We start from the raw sequence: 17,648 nt of genomic DNA, 5'->3' as shown, positions 1-17,648 counted from the left end.
ATATTATGTTGACTATCTATGCATGGTTTTGTGCTTTAACAAGTAGTCTGGGTTCCACTGTCAGTTTAGATTAGAACGTGCCTGTTTGGAGCTGAGGGCACGTTGAACATCAGCCTCCAGCTTGGCCATTTCTTGTAGATTTGAGTCCACATGAGGAGGGACGAGCTCATTGGCACTGGTGTACTTCTGCTTCTCTCTGGTGCTTAGAGCTGCCACTATCCTAAGCCTTGACTGAACTTCCTCTTGCATAATCTGTTGCTTTCGGATTTCCTCCTGGACCTTCTCAACCTTCACGTCAACCACCACCTCATAGCCAAGTTCATCTTTGATTTGCTGGAGCCATGTTAATGTCCTATCGACTTCGGTCTCAAAGTCTTTACTCTGCACAAACCTGTTCTCACACTCCACAATTAGTTCCCCAACAGCTGACTGTAAGGACTGAAGATCTTCTTTCCAAGAGGTTACTCGCTCCTTTGAAGCCTCATGTGCGGCGGAATCCATTTGGGGTGCCAGATTATCCATCTGCTCCATGAGTCGAGTGAGGTGAGAGCTGGCACCTTGAAGACTAGCAGCCAGGGCATTATAATTTTTCAATCTCTCATCAGCTGACTGAGTCTCTGCATTGACTTTCACCAGTTGCTCTTTGGTGGCCTTCAGTTCTGAATCCACCTGCATAGCCATGGCCTGATGGTCCTCGAAAGATTCCAGAGTGTCGTCAAGATGTTCTACCCTCTGCTCAATCAATCTTTTGAGACTGTTGTAAAGGCTAACCAGTTGGGTCATTTCCTCAGGTCTCCAAGGTTGGCCAGTGCTACGAAATCCTTCTTTCTTCTGGTTAAGCTCACTGACAGCTTGTCCAAGATTGTTCAGCTCCTCCAGGAGGGCTTTGTAATCGTCCTGAAGACTGATAACCTCCTCAGTCTTAAGGCCGATGGACTGTGTCCCCAAGTTGTGGAATTGTTCCTCAAGTTCTTTAAGTGCTTTGTGGGTCACATCAATAAAGGATGTATATTCCTGTCGGGCAAGAACAGCTTGTTGTATTTTCTCTTGTTTCCCCTTTGCTAGTCCTAAAATATTATTATACTGTTGCGGAAGAGCAATCAATTTCTCATGTAAGTAGCAATGGTCCACTTCATTCAGAGTGGGAAGTATTTCTTGACCTGTTCTTTGCACAGTTAGCAGGAGGTTCTCATATTCCAATGCTTGATCCGATATTTGTTGGTATTTTGTAAGCTGTGAACTTAATTCTGCATCTCCATTCATAAGGTTTATCTCTGGGAAGGTCACAATATCAGCTTGCTTCAACCACTGGCATATCTTTTCCAGATCTACCTTGAAGTACTTCCTGGTCACCAACACTTTTTCCAGCTCCTGAAGCCTCTGGCTACACTTCTGTAGGGCAACTTCAAAGATATTCTGCAGCTCCTGGAGCTTGTTGAGCATCTCTGATTTCTCTTCTTCGGCAGCGTCTTTCATCAGATCCCTGCCTTGGGACCACAGGGAGTTCAGCTCACTCTGATAGGCTCTCAAGCTGCTCTGAATGTTCCTGCAAGTCCTCACCTGCTTAGATAGGTCATCAGGAAGAAGGGCTATGTACTCCTCTGCTTGTGCTTTGTTTTCATTCTGCTGTACCCAGGTGATGGCTTGATTCACAGCCAAAAGGAACTGGGTTCTCTCTGTGAAGGCTTTGCTTAGGTGTTTCCTGCGTTGTGCGACTTTGACGCTCAAGGACTCTACCTCTGCTTGAGTTTCTGAGATGAGCTGCTGCAGTCTTTGCCTTTCGTTAAGCCCCAGATGTGCTAAAACCCTATCTGCATCGCTCATGGCCTGGGCCAACAGAAGCTGCTTGGCTTCCATCTCACTGCATATGCTTAGATGGTCGAAAAGGAAACTCTGAGCTAGTTCAGGTGGAGGACTCATCTTCATGGCTTCGGATAGGGCAGGCTGTTGCTCCTCAGCCCATTCCCTAGCTTCCCTCAAACGAGCCTCAACTTGGCCCATGTCTTCAAGGGTCACAATGGAGTCTTGGATCTTCCTCTCTATGAGATTCTCTAGATGCGTCCTTCGCTGCTCAAAGTGGCCAATCTGCTCCTTCACCAGCTCTTTATCATCCAGGTTTAAGTGGTACATTACTTTTTGCTTCTGCTCTTTGAGGTCCTCAAGTGTGCTTTTCTTTTCTTTAAGAACAACCGAGAGTTTCCGAAGAGCCTCCAAATGATCAGATGAACTCTCAGCATCAGTTCTACAAGATCATAAAATAATAATGTAACTCCCAGAAGTCTCAAAGTGCACTTCAAATGTAGCACTATTTAAAAGTGACATATGAATACATTTACACTAAATCCTGAATAACAGTTTTACCTGGCCAGGTTGTCCCATTCCTTGGAAACCTGTTCAAAGAGGGCTTCCATGGCACTGATGCAGTCATGATATTCTTTAGTCCTCTGCAGATCTTCCTCTCTCTGAGCCTGCAGATTGTTGGCCTGATGGCACAGCTCCAGCCATGCATGGCTAAGTCGTCCAATCTCTGTATGCTCAGGAGACTCCTGCCCTTCTGTCATCTTACTCACAAGCTCTGTCATCTTAGTCAGAGTGCTTTGTCTGCTTTGAAGCTGCTCGGCAAATTCCTACAGGCAACATGAGCAAAGAGGATAAGACAAATGTATAAAAATTTCTTTAAACAAAAAAATATATACATTTATTTTTATGAATATATAATATTAAGGATTTTGTATTGGAAAATTATATATATATATATATATATATATATATATATATATATATATATATATATATATATATATATATATATATATATATATATATATATATATATATATATATATATATATATATATATATAAAATTCAACATAAATTTGACATTTACTTTGGCTTGGTCGAGCATGTTTTGAGCAATCTTGGGCTCCAACTCGGCAGGTCTCCTGGACAGACTTTGCAATTGCTGTTCCATATCTTGGAAAAGTGTTGTTAGATCCTGTTTTTGCTCTTTAATCTCCTTCCAACTATCCGACAGCTCTTGAGAAGTGGTCATCCTCTCCTCAATCTATAGAATTGACAATATCATTTATATTATAATTAACTGGATTCATTTCATACTCCATAGCAGTGTTAGCCTAGTCTGAGTAATCAAACTCACCATCGTTTTGGTTTGCTGTATTTTGGCAGCTGTGGCTCTGACAGACTCATCAGATAAATCACAGACTGAACAAACCAGGTCCAGATACATGCTGGCCTGCTCCTGTAGGGCTCTAAAGTGCTTCACCTATGGATAAGTCGTCAAAATGCAAGTAATTTTCAAGCTGGTTTGTTTTAGCGTAATATCAATCTGCAGCTCTGTGGCATCTACCTGTTTCAGAGCCTCTTGGAGGCCATAGGGAGTCTCCGCCTGCACCTGGATCTCCTCTTTAATGGTGGACATCCACGTCTGACACTGCTGCAGGGTGTCCTGATGGCTGACGTGCTTCTGGAGCTCACGGTCAAGACTCTGATACACCTGACGGCCAAATGTAAAACATTAGACTGACATAATAAGATGATATTTCTGCTAATGAGATCCTTTATTAGCAGGAGTGCTCACACGCTGAGCTGTGCTGCAAATAGCCGAATAACTGTCTCTGGTTCCTTGCTGGTGTGCCTGGATCTGCTGACTGATCTTGGCCTGGACTTGCTCAGTGCAGCTACTGGTGAGGAGATCACCTTTGTCCTTCAGGCTGGTCAAACGCTCCTCAAAACCAGCTATTTCCTCCATTATTGCCTGACAAGAAACAGGTCAAACCATGTCAAATGATACAGAAATAGAACTGACAATAATGAAGCTAAGTATGAAGTAAGAAACAGACTATGAAAATGTGTATAACTGCTGCATGGATTTTTAGTAATATTATTGCTTGTAAGTTACTGTAAAGCAATAGTTCATGGTATATTGGCTGCTATAATTAACAGCTATAATAAAAGTACACACACCTTGTGTCTGGCTAGTTGTTGTGTGGCTGTCTCTAGATTGGCACTTTGCATTGAGTCAGAATTGACCAGCCTGCTAGACATCTGTAACAGCCATTTCTCTACTTCTTGTAGTTCACTGTTATAGACTTCATGTTCTCTCACGCTCTCTGTCAGACTCTGAACGCGGACCTACAGCAGAACAATATTAGACAACAATAATGCATTGGAATCGATGTAACATACATTTTTAAAGCGTCTGCTTGACAGTACCTTGGCATCATTGCATAATTCTTGATAGTCGGCTTTCAGCTTGCTGATGTTTTCACTGATAGACGTGTCGTGGATTGTTTCAAGAAGTGCATCTCCTTTCTCTATAACCGATTTGACTGCTGACTCATGGGACTGGATGGTCTGCTGGATTGTCTAGAAGGGGACAAAGGAAGCATTTGACATTGTGAAGGCTTTAAAATGGCTCTCTGAAGAGGGTTGTATTTGTCACCCTCATAACTAATTCCATGCATGTATCTTCATTTCTCACCTTATATTTGGCCAGCTGAGCCTTCTTTTGGTAAAGTTCAGCTTTTGGCTCCACTGGAGACGCCAGCAGTGATTTGGTCTCTGTAAGCCATTGTGTTTGAGTCCTGTATTTGTCCAGGAAGTCTTTGGAGAGCTGTATGGATTTCTCAGTGGCACTGAGCTCCGACCGCAGAGCTCTGATCAATGTCTCCAGCCGGGAGAGTCGGGTGTCGACCTCTTCCTTGAGCTGCTCTGCCTCAGGTTCCTCCAGGAACGCCATGGCACGATCAGTCTTTTCACGCATGGTCTTCAGGAAGGTGTGACCCAGCTCCATGTCACACTGCAGAGCCTGAGACATTAAGCAAAAAGTTTCTTATGCACATGATCCTTCAGAAGTCGTTGTAATATGCTGATATGGTGCTCAATAAATAGTTATAATTATTATCAATGTTGAAAGCAGTTACAGAAATTAAATACAGGTTTGATTAATTCCCCCTGACCTTTCTGAATGAAAGTATTCATTTTTCTTCAAAACAAAGTAAAAAAATAAAATAAATAATATATATATATATATATATATATATATATATATATATATATATATATATATATATATATATATATATAAATCTCACTTTTGTAGTATTGTAGAATTGATTGTAGTATAAACTTATATGCACTATAAAGTATGAAGCTTCTTTGGCTTAATAACCAAATCTTGCCTATTACAGTACAGACCAAAAGTTTGGAAACATTACTATTTTTAATGTTTTTGAAAGAAGTTTCTTCTGCTCATCAAGCCTGCATTTATTTGATCAAAAATACAGAAATTTTTTTTATATTGTGATATTTACAATTTAAAATTATTGTTTTTAAATGTATTATACTTTAAATTATCATTTATTTCTTTGATGCAAAGCTGAATTTTTAGGATCATTATCACATGATCCTTTAGAAATCATTCTAAAATGATGATTCATTATCAAAGTTGGAAACAGTTCTGCTGCTTAATATTTTTTCAGAACATGTAATACTTTTTTAGGATACTTTTATGAATAAAAAAAAAAAAAGAAGCTAGGTTTTTAAAATATTAATATTTTGTAATAACAATATACACTACTGGTCAGTAGTTTGGGGTCAGTATTTTTTTTTCTCTTTTTTTAAAAAATAAAATCAATATTTTTATTCAGCAAGGATGTGTTAAATTGATAAAAAGTGATAGTAAAGAAAATATATTATTAGAAATTTTTTTTTTGGAATAAATGCAATTTTTTTTTTACCTTTTATTGATCAAATATATTAGACAACACTCATAATAAATCAGAATATTAGAATGATTTCTAAAGGATCATGTGATCGACTGATGTTACATGTGACACTGAAGGCTGGAGTAATGATGCTGAAAATTCAGCTTTGCATCACAGGAATAAATTATTTTTTTTAAGTATATTCAAAAAGAAAACTTTTATTTTAAGTTGTTATAATATTTCACAATATTACTGTTTTTTCTGTATTTTTGATCAAATAAATGCAGGCTTGATGAGCAGAAGAAACTTCTTTCAAAAACATTAAAAATAGTAATGTTTCTAAACTTTTGGTCTGTACTGTATATTTTTCATACCTTTAGTTTTTTCATTTTCTTTTCCATGGCAACACGATCGACCACATCAATGCTGGTGGTGGTCACAATACAAAAGTTATTTTCTGCTGTTTTCAACCAATCAGAGAAGGTGCAAAAGACACTCTGGGATTCTTCAATGCGGGAAACTTCCTCCTTCAGCTGCTTGATAGCGTCCTGCAAACACATATAAATTAAGCATTGTAACCCTTCTGATATATAGATTTGTGTATTTTAAACCTATAATTTAAATGGAAAATCTGAGTAAAAACAAATACCTAATCATGACATGAGATCTTTGAATGACAAATAAATATATATGCATATTTATGCAAAGTAATTTTTTTTATTCTAAAATTATTTTTTGTTTTTAACATAACATGACGTGACATGACATAACATTTAGTGTAAATACAACAGTAGATTATGGTATGTCCTGATTTAGGTGTGTGTGTGTTTAAGTGTACCAGCAGGTGTAGCAGCAGTGCATGATAGCGTGATGTGAGTTGTGTAGCTCTAGTGCTGACTCTGCTGCTGATGGGGGTCTCTTCTAAAACTTGTTGGGCCAGGACACTGAGACCCTCTATCTCCTCCTGATAAGCCAGCACCTCCTCATGCCAACCCTGAAGAGACATCACAACAACATATCAGACTCCATCCATACATCCATTCTACAGGAACAGCTCACTTGGAGCCACTGCTAGTGTGTGGTTCCTGTCCTAACCTTCAGGAGCTGTAGCTGTGCCTCTTTTGTTGCTCTGTCAGAGCGGCGGCCGGAGCGTAACTCTCCTTTAGTCTCCATCCCTTTGAGCCAGTTATCCAGCCGCTGGAACTGCTGCTCAATCTGCCGGAGTTTGGCCAGAGCGCTGTTGAGATGAGATCTGGTGTCACCCAGCCGGGTCTGATACGAGCCCCACTCCTGCTGAACCATCTCCAGACATCGTTCCTCTAACTGCGGGACGCCCCAGGGAATCACCTGCTCTCGGGTCACCAGAAGTGTGTTGAGCAGGGCTTGACCCTCTGTGCAATGCACCTGAAGCTCCTGGAGATGGATATTAGACATATTTTTCTAGTGCATATTTAGGTAACGCTTTAGAATAGTTAACACCTATTAGTTGCTTATTAGCATGCATATTACTAGAATATTAGCCATGTATTAGTGCTAATTATGAACATATTAATGTCTTATTCTACTTGACCTTATTCTACATCCTTAATCTTACCCAATACCTAAACTAACAACTACCTTAGTAACTATTAATAAGCAGCAAATTAAGAATTTATTGAGAGAAATGTCGAGAAATGTTAACAGCTAACAAGTGTTACCTATTCTAAAGTGTTAGCCATATGGATATTGAATCGACAAAGAATCAAAAATGACCATTGTGAATATGGATATATTTGACAATATTGGGATTTCTTTAAATAAGTGACTCTAAACCAAGGGCCCTCAGCAAACTTGATGACTTAAATATAATTATTTACAAATAATAATATTATATAATAACATTTAAATAAATAATTAAAATTATTAAGTAACGTTTTTATAATTAACATATTCAAACTCTCTAACTTAATTAAAAAGCAGTATTACATTTAAAGTATTCAAATTAAATATGAAACAATTATGCATCTTTCTAGCATATATTATAGTGATTTGATGCCAGATATTTACATATTATATATAAATATTGATATATTTACATATTTACTACGCACATGTTATTTTAAAGCAACAAAAAACATAATTAAATAATTTAGTTAATTTAAATTAATTTAGAACATTTTAATAATAACATATATAAGTTGCTTTTTGAATGAAACAAAAATCCATTTCTGTGCATACCTCATTATTAATATTTACAGGTAAATCTTAATAAACAAAAAAACAAATTAGTATTTAATGTAATTTCATACAGTCAAGTTGATTCATGTTGTCATAAATATTCATACCCCATATTCTACCTTTCTTCATTACATACAACTAAATCTAAAATATCAAGATGGATCAAATGAACAAATAATGTGTCACAGTTCAAGACGTCCTCTGACCTGTAGTTTGCGTAGCGTGTCCTCTAGAGTCTGGACGTCTCCCTCCAGCTGTGTGCAGCCGCTCAGTGTCTCCTGCTGCTGCTCCAGCCAGTCTTTAAACTCATGCAGGGTGCACTGGTACCCCTGATGGGCCCACACCAGCTGCTCCGCTTTGGCAACTGCACACTGTGAAAGAAAAACCCATAAGTCCATCTAACACATATATTCGGCATATTCTATATGGTGAACAATGAGAGCGGTGCATTATACCTGGGCCTTATCTTTCACAATATTGTAGCGCTCTTGTAAGTCCTGAATCTCTAGCTGGGTGACATAGTGCTCGGCCATGTTGGATCCCTTCACAGATACGACATCAAGGGCGCTGTTGTGACTTACAACATCCTCTAGGAGCAACTGAAATGAGGAGAATGTTTGTAAAGTATGTCAGCACTGGGAACTAGAAGAAAGCAATTACTCAAGCGTGGGGGATAACACAGTACTTTGGCTTTGCCCAGGCTGGTGGTTTTGTCTCTCATCTCAGAGCACTGTTTGTCTGCAGAGTTTAAAGTCTCTTCCACCGTCTCCATCCAGCTCACAAACTGACACACGTCCTCCTGGTAACTGGTCCACTGTGACAGAGCGCCCTCCAGTTGACTGTCCCAACACAAACACAACACTCTTTAATACGAGCGAGCAAAATCAACTTCAGCAAAGATCTCACTCTTCAGCTGCATGGGATTCTAGAGTTGGCTGTGTAGGGCTAGTTCTACTGTTCTGACTCTTTTGTTTTTAATGGAAGAAAGCTGTTTTTGCAACGATAATTTATTTGTATAATGAATATAAATCTGATCTTCTGCTTCATATTTGCTCGGTTCCATGAGAAAATAATCATGAGATGAAACTTCTATAGACAGTAAACTATTTCTGTTAACTACAAATTATTAATATATGTTTTCATAGACATATTTAAATATGTTTTCATAGAAATATATTAATAAATAGAAATAAATACATGCTATATATATATTTTATCACATGATCCTTTAGAAATCATTCGAATATGATGATTCATTATCAAAGTTGGAAACAGTTCTGCTGCTTAATATTTTTTCAGAACATGTGATTCTGATTTTAATTTTTTTTCTTTTTTTAAAATAAAATCAATCTTTTTATTCAGCAAGGATGTGTTAAATTGATAAAAAGTGATAGTAAAGAAAATATATTATTAGAATATACGTATATGATTCAAATTTTTTATTTTATTTTGAATAAATGCAGTTCTTTTTAACCTTTTATTCATCAAATATATTAGACAGCAGAACTGTTTCCAACACTCATAATAAATCAGAATATTAGAATGATTTCTAAATGATCATGTGATCGACTGATGTTACATGTGACACTGAAGGCTGGAGTAATGATGCTGAAAATTCAGCTTTGCATCACAGGAATAAATTATTTTTTAAAAGTATATTCAAATAGAAACCTATTATTTTAAGTTGTAATAATATTTCACAATATTACAGTTTTTTCTGTATTTTTGATCAAATAAATACAGGCTTAATGAGCAGAAGAAACTTAGAATAGTAAATGTTTAGAAATAGTAATGTTTCCAAACTTTTGGTCTGTACTGTATATATATATAAATATTGTTTTTTTTTTGTTTTTTTATTTCAAACTCTTTCACACATACAGTCTTAACTGTTAAATTACCAGTAAAAGCTCAAGCGTCAACAGGACCTTTCAAAAATACACGTGAACAGCGAATGAAGATTACCGGACAAAGTCACCCCTTAGTCTAGATACTTATTAAGACTTCCATCTATTTACATTTAATTATGATGTATTTCACATTAGGTCTTTGCACTGATATTAATAAAACCAAATTGACCTCTTGCATTGAATAGAAGCTGACAGCAGCCCATCCCATGAGTCCTTGAGGTCCTCGATTTGTTTGTGTACCAGCGATACTCCCTCAGTGGAGGTGTGCCTCTGCACCGACTCTCCTCTCGTCAGCAGCATCTTCAGCTGTATCTCCTTCTCTTGACGTGCTGTCAGTAAAGCCTGGGGAGCATGGAGCCATTCATGTCAGACCACTCATTACATGTTAACTACATGCATATACTTCAGAATGAAGTACTAGTGTACTACTGAAGACTAAAAGTAGTATGTGGGAAATAAATCAGGTTATATATGGAGACATATGTTCCTCACCTCGAGTTTGATCATCCTGCTGTCCAGCTCGTTCTTGTCTGCGGTGGGAGTGCAGTAGGTTTGCAGCATGTGACTGGTATCAGCCACCCAGTTCTGCAGCTCTTTCAGGCCTTGCGAGAACAGCTGGTGCTCGGACACCATGCGCTCGATTCGAGAGCCTTTTTCCTATCGGACAAGCACAACATAGTCAGATGACTATCACTTCTTTGAGATAAAGTAACTCGAGACAGTAACTGCAGATTCAGTACATGATCATAACATACAGTTAGTTAGTTCGGTTAGTGTAGCATCTTAATAGAAATGGTATTTGTGTTAAAAGGATAGAAGTTGAGAGCTTTTAGAGTCATCTTGTACTTTATATTTATAAAATCTGGATGACTAATCCATATGATTTTTCTGTTTATTAGTAAATAAGCTTTAAAAATGCCAACTTACAGTACTTTGCCCTAAATATGCAACTTCTGTCAAAAATGTGTACTAATGTAAAATCAAAAACAATACTTTTTGAAATTTCTCTGCTGTGCATTAATTTATTTACTCCTTAATAGAAACACATGGACTGCGTCTGAAGGGGACTACGGGCTTCCTAATTAGTCTAGTGACTAAACAAAGAGCATTCATTAAAAAAAAATACATCTTATGGAAAATGGTTGCAAATATAACAATATCATGCCTAATGATAAAGTATAAAATTCATATTTGTATTTTACACTTAATGACAACATTGCTTCTTTCTTTGTTAAAATTATATCATAAAAGTACCAAAATCAATAATCAAATAAAAAAATTAAATGAATAGAAAAAAGTAAATAAATGAAAAATGAAAATTATTTAAATAAATTCCAAAAGAATTATTAAAATTTTTAATGCATAATTAAACTTACTGCTCCTTCTGACACCTTTTGGTTTAGAAAACACTACAAAAAAAATCATATATATATATATATATATATATATATATATAATTTAAATAAAATTAAATATTCACAAATATAAAAAAATAAATCGTCAAATAAATATTTACACATAATAACTATTTATATATTTTGATGACATTCAACCTTCATTTGCTGCTTAATAAGAGCATCTGCCAGGTTTCGGACACAGTCCTATGTGCACATACTGTATAGTTTGTTGACCTCTGCAGCACTAGGGGCAAGGTAGCTAGCGGGCAGACAGGCGGGCAGACATTACCTTGGTCAGGTTGCTTAAAGCTAGATACTGAGCTGAGAGCTGCGAGACACGGTGCACAAAGCCCTTTCCGGCCGTGTGTCCGTCCCACAGCTGCTGGGCCGTCTCCCTCAACCTGTGCAGCTGAGACTCCTTAGAGGCTAATTCCTCAAGCAGAGACTGTGAAAGCACAGGCACATTAGCACGGAGCAGCATCGCACACACTCCTGTGTTAGCGGGTGATTAATAAAGCAAACATGAACAGATGTTAAGACTGGAGACAAGCCATGTTATTATGAGTAATGCAGATTAAAGCATGACGTGAAAGCAGCCGTCTCATTCATTCGATCACATGTCCTGATTATTTTCTGCATTCATTTTGAGATTCAAGTCAACATGAAACACAATTTGACCCGACTTACTTTTATAATACACATCCCTGGTTTTACTGTGCACAGACAGTATCAGAATGGATTTAAATGCTCAAAACATATCTAAATCTATTAAAATAGTCATATGAAGACAATGCTGACACCAACAACAAAAACGGTGAAGTCCAAGCCATAGAGCAGCAATGCCATAAAGCCCTAAAGAATGATGCTTGTGAAAGGCTGGTATGTGAATAGAAGTGGTTTTGATTTCGCTGTACTGCACCTGTAGTCTGTGCAGCTCCTGTTTCTTGGCTGTGAGGTCATGCAGTCGACTACTGCTCTCCTGAACGGCCTCCTCGGTTTCATTCAGCCAGTTCTGGAGCGGCTTCACACTCGCTTCGAAGTCCCGCATCTGAGCCTGAAGATTCTGGAAGAAAAGAATCAAGGACGGTACATTTACAGACAGGATGACCGATTAGCTAGATCAGATGTGTTTTGTCCTACTGAGGTCCATGATATAAATGATTTACTGAAGTACACCTTGAGATTGCAAGTAATGTTCTGACCTTTCAAAAATATAATCATAAATGTTACTAGATTTTGTAGGATGTTGCAGGAAGCTGTTATTGTATGGCAGGCCCAGATCAACAGATGTTAACAGATATGTGTGGATTTATGATCAAATGACCACCACACACCTGTAAAGCGGTTTCTCTCTGATGCAGATTGGTCATGAGTGATTTCCAGTCTTCTCTGGCTGTGTTGATCTTCGCTCTGATGGACTCTACTCTGTCTTTGGGAGCGATGCTCATCAGTAGCTCTCCGCTGGATGCCACCGCGTTCAGTTTGCCGTGGCCTTGCTCACGGTCACTCAGAAACTCCTGCAATAATAAGAACCTACCCTCAGAATCGTGACTGAATTGAGTGGGAAACAACAGTTACTCAATCAGATGTTACCTGGATCTTCTGGAGGCTGGACGACGCTTCAGCCAGGTTCTGAGGCACATCGAAACACTTGGCCGTACTGATTTTGGCATTGACCAGCCACTGCTGGAAGTCTCGAAAAGTGGCACGGAAGCGCTGCTCCAGGAGCTTCTCCTTTCCCTGACACTCTCGAGACGCCTGGAGACTGAGGCTGAAGGAAGGAAGAGAGATGCTGTGTACCATGGATGCATATGAAGGCATCTGAACACTGATATCATGTGAGCTGAGTCTGGTTTCCTAAAGGTTTTTTCTCCATTTCTGTCACCGATGCTGGTTCCTTGCCACTGTCACCTTTGGCTTGCTTAGCTGGGGACGTTTAATTTCTTGCACTATTGTTGGCTTGATTGCACATAAGAGAGCTGAACTGGATGATGACATCACTGAATCATCAATGAGACGACTTTAACGGAATTGTTTTTTTTTTTGGCCTCTTGCATTATTGACTAATTATTTTCCTATTTGACGCTGTAAAGCTGATTTGACACAAATAAAGGTCTTGAATCTCGGTCAGTCTGTCTCAGTTTTATTTTAGTATTATTTTTATACTACTATTATTATTTATATACAATATTTTTTTGATTATTCATATTTAACTAGCTTTTATTTTATTTTCAATTTAAATTTTTTTTTTTTTTTACAGTTTTGTTATGTGCTTTTGTCATTTCTATTACTTTTTTATATATTTATATTTGGGTTTAATTTATTTTTATTTTAGTTTTAGTTTCAGCAATTTTCTTAAAAATTAAATTGATTGTTAAAAACTTTATTTCTGTTAAGATAACATTTCATTTTTTTTTGTTAAGTTTGTTTTAAAGTTTGTTACATTTTATTTCAGCTTTATTTTAATTAATGCAAATGATTTGTAATACTTAGAGTTATCAATATCACTAGTCTCTCTGTGCACTCAGATTTTCTGCTAGATCTAGAAGTTAAGTTGAAGAGATCTAGAAGAGTTGGCCTTGATCTCTCTTACCTGTTGTACTCTTTAATGAGGGCAGACACTCTCTCAGACTGAGCGCCCAGATCACTGGAGAACCGGCACAAGTCATTCAGCTGACACTTCAAATCCTCTGACATGGGCTCAATCTTCAGCAGTGCTTCCAGGGCGCCCTGAGTCATAAAATCATTGAGTACAGTAACTTTAAAAAGGACAGAAATCTTTATTTTTAATATTATTGTTCATTTTGCTCTGTAGGCTTTACCTTTGCTATCTGCCATCCCTGCACAGCCTCTTCACCGGAGCTCATTTCTTCCACCTGTTTCAGTTTAATGCTCCACTCCTGCAGCCTGCTGCTGAACGCCTGTTGGTCCTGCTCCAGCTGTGCTGCCAGACTGCTGAACTCCTGCTCTGAGCTGGCCATCTGAGCCAGGACGCCCTCCAGACCGGAGCACGTGTGTTTAGCTCCGCGCTCCCACTGTTCCCAGGCCGAGAGCAGCCCGGCCTCCTCTCTCTCCAGGACCTCACAGCCCACCGAGGACGTGTGGTCACGTGTGGCGGCACCGCAGCTCTGCACACGGGTCAGACGCTCACGCCCTTGTTTCCTAGAGTCTAACAGTCCCTAAAATTGAATCACAAAGCTTTAAAGTCAAAATTGACTTCCTAAAAAAACATTTCTGGTCTTACTGTGTGCACAACACGACATCAGAACACAGTATAGCCTGACACAAATAAACGTACCCTGACTTTCGAGAGTTTCCTCTGAACAGAAGCGGCGTCTCCAGACATGTCTGACCAGCGCTGAAGCTCTTCTTTAGCTGATGTGAGCCAGTCGTTCAGCTCACGCACAGACTCCATGTACTGCTCATGCTCCTTGACAATCTCCTCCGTCTGCTGCACCTTATTCTGCAGAATAGGAGATTCAAAAAAACTCAGAAAATTTACTCTATTTAATAAAAAAAAAAAGTTTCTGGTTTTTCTGTTAGTGATTTATCGATGCACATTATTAATATTATTATTGAAAATATTTAAAATAATTGAATTTTTTTATAATCTTTCATTAATACTTAATTATTCACTTTTTTATTAACTAATGTAACCAAGAAATCACTTCATTACTTAAGAAATTAGCTTGTTTACTTTCTCAATCCTATAAAATCGTACTGCATGAAATTAAGGCTCATCCTAAATAATTTTCCACTTAATATTTTTCTTTTCAGAAGTATGTCACATTATGGATATTAAATTTGTTTTAGGCTGTTTTTTAACATATTCATCAGACACTATTATCCAGAGGGATTTACTGTCACAGTGTCTGGGTTGTTGTTCCCCGGGGTTCCACTAGATGTCCTCCTTCTCACGGTGCCTGTCCCAGATCACTTCCTGTTCCCTTATATGGTCACCTTCCTCCTTGTTACCTGATTGATTGTTCACCCCACCTGTCTCCTGTTTCCCAATTATCCTTCTGTGTATAAATACCCAGTCTGTCTTAGTCTATGTCACGGAGTCCTTGTCTGATGTCATTGTGTTTCAGGTCCATCAGTCTTGCTTTGTCTTACCCTATGTGTCTCATTCTCTCGTTCCACCAGACTTCCTCTACCTTTCCGTTCTTCCGAGTTCCCCGTTTCATCCGGTTCCCTTTTTGTTTGATTTGTCTCTCATGACTGTTTATTTTGTATTTACCCCTCTGTTTAAATAAAACCCTTACCTGCATTTGGATCTACCCTCTCTTTGTGTTTTTCCCCAATACCTATCGTGACAGAAGGACTCCGTCATGCCTAGATCCAGCGGTGTGGGATTTCGAATCGGTTCCCCAGCCACCATGGAGGAACGGAGGGGGAGATACCAGAACTTAATCACCCTTCATCAAGAGGGAAGTGAGGTGGGTGGCCTGGCGCAATTGTTTTGGACTATGGCAGTCGGGCTAGGTTACAATGATGCAGCACTAAAGGATTTATTTAATAATTGCCTGGATGATCCTTTACCTTCATGGGAGATGAAGGGGTTAGAGATACTGGACTTTTGGGGGTTTACCAATTACCTGCACCATCGTGCCCAGTGGGATGCAACAACCACACCAGAGTGTCCAGACAAGGCTGCCAGCTCAGCCCCACAGCACAAGATGGGCGCCAGCCCAACCCCACAGCACAGGATGGCCGCCAACCCAGCCCCACAACCCAAGATGGCCACCAGCCCAGCCCCACAGCCCAAGATGGCCGCCAACCTAGCGTCACAGCCCAAGATGGCCGCCAGCCCAGCACCACAGCACAAGATGGCCGACTCAACGCCACCGACTCCCCATCGTAGAGGGCGGAGGAGGAGACAGGCAGCTGCTGTTCCCGAGGCGGAGCCCGAGGCAGTTCCCGAGGCGGTGCCCGAGGCAGTTCCCGAGGCGGTGCCCGAGGCGGTGCCCGATGCTGTTTCCGAGGCGGTGCCCGATGCTGTTCCCGAGGCGGTGCCCGATGCAGTTCCCGAGGCGGAGCCCGATGCAGTTCCCGAGGCGGTGCCCGATGCAGTTCCCGAGGCGGTGCCCGATGCTGTTTCCGAGGCGGTGCCCGATGCAGTTCCCGAGGCGAAGCCCGATGCAGTTCCCGATGCAGTTCCCGAGGCGGTGCCCGATGCTGTTTCCGAGGCGGTGCCCTATGCAGTTCCCGAGGCGGAGCCCGATGCAGTTCCCGAGGCGGTGCCCGATGCAGTTCCCGAGGCGGTGCCCGATGCAGTTCCCGAGGCGGTGCCCGATGCAGTTCCCGAGGCGGTGCCCGATGCAGTTCCCGAGGCGAAGCCCGATGCAGTTCCCGATGCAGTTCCCGAGGCAGTTCCCGATGCAGTTCCCGAGGCGGTGCCCGATGCAGTTCCCGAGGCGGTGCCCGATGCTGTTTCCGAGGCGGAGCCCGATGCAGTTCCCGAGGCGGTGCTCGATGCAGTTCCCGAGGCGGTGCTCGATGCAGTTTCCGAGGCGGTGCTCGATGCAGTTTCCGAGGCGGTGCCCGATGCAGTTTCCGAGGCGGTGCTCGATGCAGTTCCCGAGGCGGTGCCCGATGCAGTTTCCGAGGCGGTGCCCGATGCAGTTCCCGAGGCGGTGCCCGATGCAGTTCCCGAGGCGGAGCCCGATGCAGTTCCCGAGGCGGAGCCCGATGCAGTTCCCGAGGCGGTGCCCGATGCTGTTTCCGAGGCGGTGCCCGATGCAGTTCCCGAGGCGGAGCCCGATGCAGTTCCCGAGGCGGTGCCCGATGCAGTTCCCGAGGCGAAGCCCGATGCAGTTCCCGATGCAGTTCCCGAGGCGGTGCCCGATGCTGTTTCCGAGGCGGTGCCCTATGCAGTTCCCGAGGCGGAGCCCGATGCAGTTCCCGAGGCGGTGCTCGATGCAGTTCCCGAGGCGGTGCTCGATGCAGTTCCCGAGGCGGTGCCCGATGCAGTTCCCGAGGCGGTGCCCGATGCTGTTCCCGAGGCGGTGCCCGATGCTGTTCCCGAGGCGGAGCCCGATGCAGTTCCCGAGGCGGAGCCCGATGCAGTTCCCGAGGCCGAGGCCGAGGCAGTTCCCGAGGCGGAGCCCGATGCAGTTCCCGAGGCGAAGCCCGATGCAGTTCCCGAGGCGAAGCCCGATGCAGTTCCCGATGCAGTTCCCGAGGCGGTGCCCGATGCAGTTCCCGAGGCGAAGCCTGATGCAGTTCCCGATGCAGTTCCCGAGGCGGTGCCCGATACTGTTTCCGAGGCGGTGCCCTATGCAGTTCCCGAGGCGGAGCCCGATGCAGTTCCCGAGGCGGTGCTCGATGCAGTTCCCGAGGCGGTGCTCGATGCAGTTCCCGAGGCGGTGCCCGATGCAGTTCCCGAGGCGGTGCCCG

The 17,648-nt window shown here is 41.4% G+C and overlaps 1 protein-coding gene across 4 annotated transcripts in view; it reads right to left on the bottom strand.

Annotated features, from left to right (window-relative positions):
* The window catches only part of LOC128031786 (nesprin-1), a 103,637-nt gene that overhangs the window by 47,401 nt on the left and 38,588 nt on the right, over positions 1 to 17,648 (bottom strand). For all 4 annotated transcript variants that reach the window (XM_052620208.1, XM_052620210.1, XM_052620212.1 and 1 more), the window contains 24 exons: positions 14,548 to 14,712; positions 14,072 to 14,428; positions 13,843 to 13,979; positions 12,843 to 13,020; positions 12,584 to 12,766; positions 12,169 to 12,312; positions 11,539 to 11,694; positions 10,345 to 10,509; positions 10,022 to 10,194; positions 8,631 to 8,784; positions 8,401 to 8,544; positions 8,152 to 8,316; positions 6,824 to 7,141; positions 6,567 to 6,722; positions 6,103 to 6,276; positions 4,504 to 4,830; positions 4,236 to 4,388; positions 3,987 to 4,154; positions 3,601 to 3,777; positions 3,370 to 3,516; positions 3,160 to 3,285; positions 2,890 to 3,066; positions 2,362 to 2,627; positions 82 to 2,242 (listed from right to left, as the gene is read on the bottom strand). In XM_052620208.1, the coding sequence (XP_052476168.1) occupies positions 82 to 2,242; positions 2,362 to 2,627; positions 2,890 to 3,066; positions 3,160 to 3,285; positions 3,370 to 3,516; positions 3,601 to 3,777; positions 3,987 to 4,154; positions 4,236 to 4,388; positions 4,504 to 4,830; positions 6,103 to 6,276; positions 6,567 to 6,722; positions 6,824 to 7,141; positions 8,152 to 8,316; positions 8,401 to 8,544; positions 8,631 to 8,784; positions 10,022 to 10,194; positions 10,345 to 10,509; positions 11,539 to 11,694; positions 12,169 to 12,312; positions 12,584 to 12,766; positions 12,843 to 13,020; positions 13,843 to 13,979; positions 14,072 to 14,428; positions 14,548 to 14,712 (6,471 nt within the window). The remainder of the gene's footprint in view (positions 1 to 81; positions 2,243 to 2,361; positions 2,628 to 2,889; positions 3,067 to 3,159; positions 3,286 to 3,369; positions 3,517 to 3,600; positions 3,778 to 3,986; positions 4,155 to 4,235; positions 4,389 to 4,503; positions 4,831 to 6,102; positions 6,277 to 6,566; positions 6,723 to 6,823; positions 7,142 to 8,151; positions 8,317 to 8,400; positions 8,545 to 8,630; positions 8,785 to 10,021; positions 10,195 to 10,344; positions 10,510 to 11,538; positions 11,695 to 12,168; positions 12,313 to 12,583; positions 12,767 to 12,842; positions 13,021 to 13,842; positions 13,980 to 14,071; positions 14,429 to 14,547; positions 14,713 to 17,648) is intronic.

The sequence above is a fragment of the Carassius gibelio genome, chromosome A17 (assembly GCF_023724105.1).
Source record: "Carassius gibelio isolate Cgi1373 ecotype wild population from Czech Republic chromosome A17, carGib1.2-hapl.c, whole genome shotgun sequence".
Classification (NCBI taxonomy): Eukaryota; Metazoa; Chordata; class Actinopteri; order Cypriniformes; family Cyprinidae; genus Carassius; species Carassius gibelio.
The sequence above is the reverse complement of the archived record's forward strand: the minus strand, read 5'-3'. Positions and strand labels throughout refer to the sequence as shown.